Raw genomic sequence first — 11,961 nt, forward strand, 5'->3', positions numbered from 1 at the left:
AGGCTCTTTTCATTGTTTTGGCGCACAAAATACTGATGAAAAATACGCCGTGTGAAGGAGCCCTAAAAGCACAGAAACGATTGTTTCTCAGTGAATGGCGGTGGAACAGGCTGGGGATCAGCCGGCTCGCCTCCGTTCACAGTAATCGGGCCATCCTTCACATTTCCGTATTTTGCGCGCTCCATTAGAACATGCTCTATTTTTCTGCGTTTTGCGCACCAAAGGTTCCCTCAGAAGTCGGCGAGGTGTGAACGCGCCCTGATCTCTGCTCCTGGGTCTCTGGAGCCTTCCACCAACACACGGCGCTCCCTGTCCTCCATACTAACCTGTGGGGCTGCACAGCGCGCCGTGTCCAGCAGATGGCGCACGCTGACATGAAGTGTGTGTGACAGCCAGCAGTACACAGCCGATCCCCGCGCCGCCTCCACTTCCCGGTGGGCACTTGCTGTGATCTCTGCCCTGCGCCCCCGGCTCTGCGCTACAAGTAATGCTGCCAGCGGGGGCAACTTCTCAAACTTTCCCCAAAGTGTCCGGAGCAGAAGGAGGGGAGGCGGCGCCACTCTCTCCCGGCCGGGTGCCCGCTCTTCCGGCTCCATGTGTTTGTTATGTCCGCAGGACAGCCAGCTTATAAGAGCGCGGTGCGGCAGCCGCCGGCGGGGTTCTCCATGCGCGGCGGGACTGGGGCCTAGGACAGCGGCAACAGAACGGCGGGCACATGGACAAGTCACTGTGGGACAAGGCAGGTGTGTATGCTCTAGGTGGTGGTGAGTGCGGCCCCGCTGTCAGCCACTACTGCCATACTGTATCAGCCGGACTCCCCCTGTAGATTACACTGAGCACATAGGGGCAGTATTATGTACCCTCAGAGCTGTAATCCCATTAGTCCCATAAATTATATCTATGGGTCATGGCTGGGTTCACACTACCAGTTTGTTTGTGGGGGTTTTTTTTGTAAGCGGATCCTGTTTTTTTTAAATACAGAACTATATAAAACGGAAGTGAAATAGATGAAAACTGATTGCTTTCGGCTGACTGCCCACGGGCGCATCCATATCCCGCTGCGGTAGATGCCACCGGGGAGCACTTTAGCACCACGATTTTCCACACTGCCCCTATCTGTAATGAAAGGTTGATTGCGGCACATCACAACAGCTGTTTGTTTTGTTTTTTAAAAGCCTGCATCAGATGACACCGTATACCCGCGGCATAAAAGCGCGGCCGGCAAATATAGCGCTGGGCGCTTTTACGCCGGGCAGGAAAGATAGTCCTGGAACTATCTCTCTGCCCGGAATAAATCGGCCGCTGCATAGGCTCCTATGGGAGCCAATGACAGCAGCCGGAGGTGGGAGGGAGTTCAGCAGCATTAGGGCTCCTACTCTTGCGTTTTTTTTTTTTTTTACGGGATTGTCAAATAGACTTTTTAATGTTAAAAACGCATCGCACAAAAATCACGAAGCACAAACTTGCGATGCGTTTTTAACATTAGAAAGTCCCATTGACATTTGTGTAAAAAGAAAAAAAAAACCCCAAGTGGGTCAAGTGGGTGTGAGCCCTGACTGCTAAACTCCCTCCCCCTTCGCTCCCCTTTTCTCCTCTGACTGTTTGCAATGGAATAGGGGTGGTGCTAAACTCCTCCCCATCCCGCCCCCTCCTATTACTGGCTGTGTACAAGGGAAGGGGGCTGAGGCTTAGCTCCTCCCCTGTCCTGCCCTCTCCCATTGCAAACAACCAGAGGGGAGGCAGAGAGTTGGCGAGGGGGAGGAAAGCTAAGGTATTGCAGCCTCGGCGTAACAGTATATTTGTGCGCTCATTCACGTGTTTTTACGGCGCTGGTGGGTGCACTTAACTCCTACGGCCGTCTGACTCCAGCCTTGGGCTGTGTTTACACTAATGGTTTTGTCCTTGTGAGTTCAGTCCAGTTGTGATCTGGATGGAAGTCGCACAGGGAAGTAACTCATTGGTGTCAATGGATTAATTACATCAGCGATTATTGGCTCACAGTGCCGGATAACAAAAACGCAGCATGTTGTATTTTTAGGTGATTCCAGAACAGAATCGCCTATTTCATATCAGAGCCCCAAAATACTGCTTGTAAATGTAATTTTCCTGTGAGTGAGATTCTCTATTTTTACTATTGGAACATCATGCAAAAAACGCGTGTGACAATCACAAGTCCAGCGATGCGGTTTTCTCTCAAAACACAGCAATCGCAGGAAAAAGCCTTTCTGGTTTACAAGTGCGGCGTTGCTTTAGTTTCTCGGACGGATATCGCACTCGCCCGTGTAATTTCGGCCTTCTCCGGAGTTGGGATCTCTGTGGGTCGTTTACGCTGGTTTTAAACCTTTTCAGATGCCATCAGTTTAGACTGCTATGGGGGGTTTAAGAATGTTACACGTACAGGGAATGTGATGCCCCCGATGATGATGGGCATCAGTGAAATGCCCCAAGTGCCATCCACTGCAGGGTGGGGTAGTTTGTGGTTCCACATGGAATATATATGATGTGACTGAGGTGTCTCGGCCGATCAGATGCATACCTCTACATAGATGCAGCTACCGGCGTGAGACATGTTGGTGCATGGTACTGGCTAAGAGGGCTGGATCGGCCATCTGCAGGAAGATACAAGCCAGCGAATGAGCATCAACCTTCTAGTCATGTGTCTGCCGAGTTCCCTTTAATATGGGTGAACTGTTAGTCTACTGTTATGCCTGAGGAATTTTCAGGGTGACTTTTCCTCTCTAGTATCATCCCCACACGACTTACCTTCTTTAGTGGTTCCAATTCTAAAAACCCTATTGGTCTCCACCTAATTCTGGCTGATGAAGCTCCTCTTCAGTCAGCGGTCACGGGCAGGGCCTCCATATTGATAGACTGGTTGGGTGTTGGTAAAATAGCGAAGCTTGAGGGGCTACATTTGCGCGAAAACACTGAGGTCTACTCCTGGTTATAAATGGAAAGGATGATAGTGGAATAGGAGCCCACCAATATCCACCATCCTTGTAATTGGAGCTGGGGAGAAATAATGCTATCGTAGTATATGGAAGGTTTATATCTAGTAGTTTTCTATTTGCAGGGATATACGTGTATCTACGTGTACTTCTTGTTCTCTTGACACGACTGTCTGACCGTTGGAATGGACTAGTCTTGTGTAATCAATCCTATTCAGTTTGCCCATGGATGGGCCGCGTGTGGTGTATTCGGATGGGCCACGTGTAGTGTATTCGGATGGGCCGCATGTAGCGTATTCGGATGGGCCGCGTGTAGCGTATTCGGATGGGCCGCGTGTAGCGTATTCGGATGGGCCCACGTGTGGCGTATTCGGATGGGCCGCGTGTGGTGTATTCGGATGGGCCGCGTGTGGTGTATCCATAGGCTAGCTGAAGAGGCCAAAACATGGTGTCAGTCAGGTTAACCCCTACACACACAAGACCACTAGCTGGAATGCTACTCCTGCTGCCTGGATCTGTATTGGGGTAGTTTCACATGTAGTGGAAATGGTGTGGATTTTTCACAGTGGAAAATCTGCATAATTTCCCCATTGAAATGTGCACAACTGATGCAGATTTTGGTGCAGGTCCTCGGAGCTGATTTACCTTTTCATTAGAAGGGGCGAAGTTTTCTGCGGATTTACACCACAATCTATGTCAAAGTCCGCACCAATGGTGTGATTTTTGGATTTTGACATAGATTTTCTGTTATGTGTGACTGTATTCTTTAGGCCGCCTGCACACGGGTGGAAATCCCGCGGGATTTCCGCCACTGAAAGCCTGCATAGGAGTGCATTACAATACGCACTCCTATGCTGACGTCCGCGCGAAATCTCGCACGGCAAGCAAACCGCGGCATGTCCTATTTCCGCACAGAAATGTCACTCACCCGGCCGCTGGCTCCGGTCTGCGCATCCGCCGGCAGCCGGCACATGAAAGAGCCGGGGGAGCGGGTAAGTACGCGCTCCTTCCTGCAGGCGCTGGGGTTGGGTCCCGCGGCGAGAATCTTCGCCGCCGGATCCGACCCGCTCGTCTGCAGACGGCCTAAAGGGGTTTTCCAGGACTGGACAATTGTTGCTCTATCCTCAGAATGGGTCATCAATAACTGACGGGCGTGCAATCCGTCAGCTGTTAGCCAGGCTGCTGTGTCATTAAGGTATCTTTAACACGGGCTACAAAATCATCGCTACAAATCGCATGTATGTGAAGCCCATGCTTTCCTATGGGTTACTTCACACGTGCGATGTTTTGTAGCATGCGTTATGCACACGACTCGTGAGGTTTGGCAGCCCATGTTTCTCTATAGAGACTTCCTATGTGTTGCATCGCATGAAAACACGATTTTCGTGCAGTGCGATGCAGCTTTCACAGTAGGAAATCCTAGTGTCAAAGCCATAATCTAACTCTGGCTGCAGGAAAAATAAAAAGAACAGTATAGATCAACTTAGAAGCGCTGTCAGCCCGGACGCATCTTCTCCCTGGCACTATTTTCCTTCATTTCTTCTGGCCGGGGATTGAAAAATCTCTGCCTCCTGGAAGCGCTGGCTGTGATTGGCTGACACTTTGCCAATCACAGCCATTCATCGAGCGCTGGTTCTGATTGGCTAAGCGTCAGCCAATCACAGCCAGCGCTTCCAGGAGACAGGGATTTTTCAATCCATGGCCAGAAGAGATGAACAGTGCCGGGGACCTTTTAATGTAAGCTATGGCTTATTTTTGTGGTAGGGCATAGGCCTTTTTCACATTGGCTACAAAATCACCTGATTTTTTTTTTTTTTTTTTTACAGCGCTACAAAATCGCATGTGTGTGAAGCCCATGGTTTCCAACGGGTTCTTTCACGTGAGAGATGTTCTGTAGCCTGAAGGAACCCATTGGAAACCACGGGCTTCACATACATGTGTATTTGTACCACCACAAAGTCGTGCGATTTTTGTAGCCCGTGTGAATAAGGCCTTATATTTCGAGCCCCCCCCCCTGAAAATTCTCGCATGTGGTGCTACAAAGTCACGTGACTTTGTAGCACCACATGCAACTTTGTAGCGCTACAAAATTGCGGTATCACTGCAAGAAACGGCAGCAATATCGCACAGACCAGCGTTGTGATATCGCTGTGATGCCATGTTGCCCATGTGAACGAGGCCTGAAGCCCATGGTTTCCAATGGGTTCTTTCAGGCTACAAAACATCCCTCGTGAAAGAGACTATTGGATACCATGAGCTTCAGGCCTCGTTCTCATGCGGTTTTGTAGCAATGATTTTGCAGCCTGTGTGAAAGAGGCCTAAAGTGAATGAGACCTGTGCTTGCTATACCATCCCGGTCTACTGCAGAATGTACATAGCGGTGTGCCTCTGGGTTTGTACACCAACACGGCAGCAAACTGCTGACTGGCGGGGATCCCAGGCAATGGACTCCCACCAATCAAATATTTATGACCTATCCTGATTTAGGTTTTCAGTTCCAGTCCTGGAATACCCATTTAAATAGGTTTTACGTGTTCATACTATTGATGATCTATCCTAAGCATGGGTCATCAATAGTTGATCAGCTGGAGTGTGCCGCTTGGGACCCATGGTTGATTTGGTGACTGTTGGAAGCACCACAGTACACAGGGGTCATTGCGGAAGCAGTTAGCTTTGACCCATCTAGTGACCAACGCTTTTAATTGCAATCACAGCTGTCATTAAAATCCATTACAGCTGTGCCTGCAATTATCAGCGTCAAACGCTACACGGGGTCTGAGTCAACTGCTTCCCTTCCGACTTGCGTGTATTGTGGAACTACAAACAGGCACCCTGAACAGCTGATCGACTGGGATCCTGAGGCCAATCCACTATGAATGGCCCATCCTGAGGATAGGTTATTAGTATTTGGGTGGAAAACCCTTTTAATGCTGATCCATAATATTCAATATGTCATGTGAGGTGTTTCTGCTCCATAGTTTCCAGCTTTCTACACAGTTATGACTACAGCGGCGTGTTGCAAGACTTGTTCTTAGATAACTTTTGTTGTTCATGGGGTTTTAGTGAAGTGCAGACCTGTGTTGTAAATGGGTTATTTCCTTTAAGTCTACAGTTTTAGCACCCTTTTTCATATTCTACCTGACTTTCGTCTTACAGGAGTTGTTGGGGGCTTGGACGGGTTAATCAGACCAGGCGTACGGTCGGGATGCCCTGAAAAGAAGAGGCGCAAACCAACCGTGCAGGTAAATTTCACAGAGGAACCAGTCTGAAAAGCTCCTCTGTCAAAGAAAATGTAATTATTGACAAACATGTGAACATTTTATGGAAAACCTGTTCTCTCTGACTAGATTAGATGGTGACTTTGCAGCTACCTCCAGATTTTTACTCCTGGCTCAGATCGTGACTAGTTAACGGCTCCTCCACACAACCCTACTGGGGGAAGAAAGGGAAATATAAACACAAATAATCACTGAAAACTGCCGTATACTTACTGACACAGGAGGGCAAGCATGTGCACCAACCTCTGCCTGACTGCCTGCATGCATTAGTATACACCAAGCAGCCACCCCCCTCTATATAGGAGGTTGTGTGTGTAACTTCCGGTTGCTGGTCTGCATGGTGCACTACATGTATCAGATGGTCTGCCACCTTGTATCCACTCTGTGTGAGAGTATACACCAAGCAGCCACCCCCCTCTATATTAAGAGGCTGTGTGAGTGACTGTCTCATCGGTGTCCTCCACAGGTGTAATTGGCTCCCTCATTTGGCAGTATGGCTTCCTGCATGCTCAGGTGGTGCACATGTTTGCCCTCCTGTGTCAGTAAGTATATGGCCGTTTTTCAGTGATTATTTTTTTTATTTTTAGATTTCCTATTCTGTGATGCATATCACCAGAACGATGGTCCTCCCACACTGCTTACCGCCATGGCCACTGGTGAGCGGAAATACAGAAAGCGTCAAACTGGCTGTGCTTACACTCTATCTGCACCTCTCACTTCTACCTGAGTTACTTAAACAGAGTGGGACAGTTTGGCGAGATGGGGATACCTCTTACATGAAGAAAATCTCTTGATGTATGGTTTTGGAACTACACCACTGGTCTGAGAAGTTCCATTTTTGTTTCAATCTGTTGGAATATCTCTTGAGAGTTCGTAGGCAAGTGGTATGATTTTCATCCTGATACAGAACTGCATGAGCAGAGTAATAGGCTTCGACCATTTAGGTCGTTAAATAATCTTTATAGTAACTAAATAGTTAATCAACTGGAATTTGAGCTGCAATAAATCTGAAGATTAGAATACACTTTTACATATTGCATTAAACTCTACTGTAGGTTCATTGTCTGGTTTGTTGACATTTTTTTGATATGATAGCCTCACATTAAAATGTGTCTTCAGCCCTCATCTTGTTTTCCTTACTTTTAGGGGTCCACTCTTCCTGTGTCGGAATATGCTCCACCAACGAACACAAGCTCAGACCATCTTATTGCTTCCAATCCTTTTGATGATGACTATAGCATATCCCCTCTTTCAGGGTACACATTCTTTGGAAAACCAGGATATGCCAATATGGGAGCTTTTGACACTTTTAAGATGCCATCTACTACATCACCAAAAAGGTCTTCTCGTGATGGTAGCTCACAAAGCTTTAGAGAGCTTTCCTTTCCAAAAGAAATGAAAAGCATGTCCCTGGGCAGAACATACTCATTCGGCAATGTACAAGAAAAATCACCTTTCGAAAACGAGTCTTTTCTTAATGGTGGACTTGGGCAAACTATTACGATGCCTGGGCAGCACTTTAGACCTAACCATAATCAAGATGTCTTTCACATGACAAGTCTCAACTCTGGTCAACGAAACCACTTTCAGCCTTCTGCTTTTAGGGCTCAAGGTGGCAAAGTGCATTTTAATCACCCCGAGGGCAGCCACCCATTTGAGTTGGCACAATCTCACCTTATGCATCCGAAAATATTTACCTATAAGCAAGAATCTGATTCTGTAGCCGATAAAAATTCTAACCTGAATGCAAATATAGCTGAAGTCAAAACCAGTCCAGGTGACTTCTCCCAGCCTACTACTGATCTACGGGATTCTAACAATCATTCTGATAGTTTACAGCCCGAAACCATTGACCTAACTACTTTTGGTCCTTGTAATGGAGCCCACAGCAAGACTGCACTTTCTAAGCTTTCAAAAAGTGACGTAACGCCTAGTGAAAAATGCAATAGATGGCTTTACCAGTCCGGTTTTTGTGGTCCTTTATCTGCTGACACAATATATCCATGTGATATTTGTTCTACTGAAATTAATAACGGGGATGCCATCAAATGTGAAGTCTCTTGTCAGAAGTGGTTTCATCGAACATGTATCGGGATGACCGAGTTTGCCTACGCACTACTAAAAGCAGAAGCCTCGGCGATTTGGGGTTGCGATAATTGTATGGCAAAGAAGGATGTTCAGCTGGTGTACACACGGAAATAAAATGCCCCCCATCATCTTTATGAATTGGAGCCTTTTTTTCCGATAGAAGAACAGGGTCGGTAAAGAGGATTTTGGTCGTTAACCAAGCCATGTCATTTCTAACCTTCACAGTGGATTCCTAAGTGGTTTGACCTTACCAGCACTGAGTCCTATGTTGAAACCTAATAATTCAGCAACAATAATGGTCAAAGAGACACGTAAATACCGAATACCATAGTAGTTTTTTTTTTTATTTCCAAAATCATCAGACTACGGGCTATTTCGGACGACCGTATATCAGCTCGGTTTTCACGCCCAGCCGATATACGGTGTCCTTGTCTGCAGGTGGGGGGAGGATGGAAGAGCCAGGAGCAGGAACTGAGCTCCTGCCCCCTCTCCGCCCCTCACCACTATTTGCAATAGGAGGGTGTGAGACAGGGGTGGAGCTAAGTCCTGGCACTTAGCTCCGCCCCCGCCCCACCCCTCCCTTTGCAAATAGTGGCGTGAAAACCGAGCCAATATACGGTCGTCTAAATAAGCCCTTAATCTTGACTCTTAATGATTTATATATGAAGCTTTTTGTAGGTCTTTAGTTTATTTCTCATCTGTCGGATGATCAGAACAATATACGCTGCTCTGAGATCTTTTGCACTATTTAAAGTAATATTTTTTAACACTGATCATATTTTTAGGAGCAGCAGAAATCATAAACCTAAGTGAGAAAGGAAATTAGATTGTGGGAATTGCACTAGACTACATTAGTGATGACTAACCTTGTTCCCGGTGGGAGGTTATCATTTATAAATCGCCTAGATTGAATCATGGCACTTATCCCTTTAAATGTGAGCTCTAGGTTTAATCAGAATTCTTGAATATTTATATAATTAGCAATGTGAAGTTTGGCTATTGGATTAGTTGTTTGGACTCGGCTCTATTTGCCTGACTTCTGCAATATCTGTCTTTGTACAAGTAAGGGGGCTGTATGCCTGTTGGGACAATATGCAATACTGATATCTAGTTGACTTTATGTAAGCAGAATGGAAACGTAACTATATTTGTTGCTTTGGGGCAAATGGTGTGTTTAAAGATTGAGAATAGTAAGATTAGTACCTCAGGTCGAATGCTTGTGTGTTGCTTTAATTCTGACATTCCAACACTTGAATTTACCATTTGATTCACCTAGAAATGTAAAAACTGGGAATATTGCAAGAGGCATCTAAATCACAAGACCGGCGAGCAGGAGTGTGCGGCTCTTGTTTTATTACATACAAAAAGGAATTTAGATTTTTCTCCCATTTCACTTATGTTATTGACCTGAAGAACAAACTTTTAGATGATGATTTTATGTATTGAGGGCTTCTTCTGTTTTAGAAACTTTTTTTGTTTGTTTCTTAATCTTCTATACCTACTTCAGCACAAATGTTTTCTGACAAGTAGGAGATTAAATAAAGTACCATGCGCCTGACGACCAGCAGAGTATATATCTCTACCAGTAATTGATATAATAAAAGGAATTTTCCAAACCACTTCTTGTTTTCATTATGCGTCAGTTTTTGGTTTTCATTGTTTTTTTTCTCATTTACTCTCCCTTGCTGTATACAAGAGTAATTTGGAGACGTAGAGGTCTTAAAGGGGTATTTCGATTCCAACGTTTCATGGCTGAGATGAAAAACCCGCAGCGGTTCCTGACCACCTCACTGGATGTTGCTGAAACTGCCAAGGTGATGGCCTTATGTGGTTTCTGTAACACCCAAGTGAATGGGAGGTACAGAAACGGTGTAGCGCATTGTGCCACTTTGTTTCTGTAACGCCATTTCACTTCAACGGGAATGATGTGAATAGTGTAAGGCTACCGCCTTTGCTGTTCCCATAGCATCTGTAGTTTCTCATCTCGGTGGGATAACCTTTCTAAGGCCCCCATACACACTAGGGAAAGGTTCTCAGAACCAAGCAATGTGGGGAAAGGAAGGATTGGGCATATTGAATTTTAACACCTAACCCTGTTGTCTTTTGCTGAAGCTACGACAAGGAATCTATCTGTGTCCCTTCACATGCAAAACACGTGAGTGCTTGGCCGAACTGAAGAGTACATGCGGGAGTGGGTAGAACTGGCTGTTGGCCAAACAAGCCTTCAACTAACAGCTATTGGAAGTCTAAGGGCACATCACCGCTAAATTAGCATCAGGTTTGGTCTCTACTGGGGGAAAGGCTGTCTATTTGCTTTATAAAAGCATTCATATAGCCTTCAGAAACTTTAAAAATGTATAGTGCTGTATTCATATTGTGGCCGTGCCTATGTGTAGACTATTTAGGTAGACCCCATGATATCAGTACTACACATTAAAAATGTAACCGGGGGTGGCCAGGTTACAAGTGAAGCCTAAAGGAGGGGGCCCACCGTCTACAAGGTTGCATGTAATGGGATGAACTTGTGCTTACCATGGCTCCTCATTACTGGTAGATTATGAACCACCAGTGAAATTGGGCCAACAGTGTGACGTGCTAGAGAGTGAGCGCTACAAGGAAGACTTGTGATGAGTGCCTGGCAAGTTAGCTGTAGTAGAGAAGGGTGCATGCAGTTTGCACAGTATGTTTGCCTCTGGCTTTTAATGTCTGATTGTGTTTAGTCAGCAGACTTTTTTTCAGGGATTAGCCAGCAGTCTATGGGGACTAATCGTCACCTGCCTTCTAGTGTCATGGAAAATAAGCATGTGTGTCTGAGTCAAGTGTACATGTCAACGGGGATCGTGGGACATGTCATGGAAATTCTATTTGGACGACAGTCAAGTATATCATGTATGGCTTTCTTGGGTCTTAAAATAATAGCATATATTCTTTACATATATAGACTGTGTGCCAGCTGGCAAGAAAACGATGGGGCCTCCGTGCCCCAAAAAATAGCAGAAGGGAGCATGGACTACAGATGCAGCTGAGTAAAGGAACACCTATGGCATTGTTTAGTAACTTCAAGAGTGTTAGAAACTGACCGATTGTATAAACCAGGGGCCCAATGTCCATTTGAACACACGGACTTTACTGTTGAATCCCACAGCAGAATTTGTGCGTGCCCGCGGACATGGAGAGGAAAAGACATTTTCTTACCTCTCCGGATTCAGCACGGGTCTCCTCCATCGCGGCCGCATCTGCAGCACAGCGGATGTGTCCAGGCACGCCGACTGATGCAACTGGCGCATGTGTAGTGCTCTTTTTTTTTTTCTTCTTCTTTAAATCTGCTTTCCTACGGATCTGTGCCCCGTCCACAGTGACAGCTGCAGGTGGTCTGCGGATCAGTTGGCTTACATTAACTTAAATGGAAGCTATCCGCAAGAAAAAGGGGCATGCTGCGATTTCTTCCCACCCGTGCGATCCGCACGCCGGGGAAAAAAAAAAAAAATCACATATGCATGCTTTTTACTGGCCTGCGGACACTAATGTATCCCTATGGGCAGCTTGATTTGTGGATCTCCTGCAAATGAAATCCGCCCGTGGACATTGGGCCTTATTATGGGGTGATGATGCATTCCGTAGTATGGGTAACAACAGCCGCACGTGCG

At 46.3% G+C, this 11,961-nt stretch overlaps 1 protein-coding gene across 1 annotated transcript; it reads left to right on the top strand.

The window, feature by feature from the left end:
* Positions 1–371: 371 nt before the first annotated feature.
* On the top strand, positions 372–9,933 carry PYGO1 (pygopus family PHD finger 1). Its single transcript, XM_066592561.1, has 3 exons — positions 372–743; positions 6,105–6,190; positions 7,373–9,933. The coding sequence occupies exons 1-3, from the start codon at positions 716–718 to the stop codon at positions 8,426–8,428; spliced, it is 1,170 nt and encodes a 389-aa protein (XP_066448658.1). The 5' UTR covers positions 372–715; the 3' UTR covers positions 8,429–9,933.
* Positions 9,934–11,961: the final 2,028 nt, after the last annotated feature.

Source organism: Eleutherodactylus coqui, chromosome 2, assembly GCF_035609145.1.
Source record: "Eleutherodactylus coqui strain aEleCoq1 chromosome 2, aEleCoq1.hap1, whole genome shotgun sequence".
In the NCBI taxonomy this organism is placed as follows: Eukaryota; Metazoa; Chordata; class Amphibia; order Anura; family Eleutherodactylidae; genus Eleutherodactylus; species Eleutherodactylus coqui.

Bases quoted from the DNA above. Each gene is read 5' to 3' on its own strand.
- PYGO1 (XM_066592561.1), top strand. From the start codon at position 716: ATGGACAAGTCACTGTGGGACAAGGCAG. The intron at 744-6,104 runs GTGTGTATGCTC...TTCGTCTTACAG, and splicing joins GTCACTGTGGGACAAGGCAG to GAGTTGTTGGGGGCTTGGAC. The intron at 6,191-7,372 runs GTAAATTTCACA...CCTTACTTTTAG, and splicing joins GGCGCAAACCAACCGTGCAG to GGGTCCACTCTTCCTGTGTC.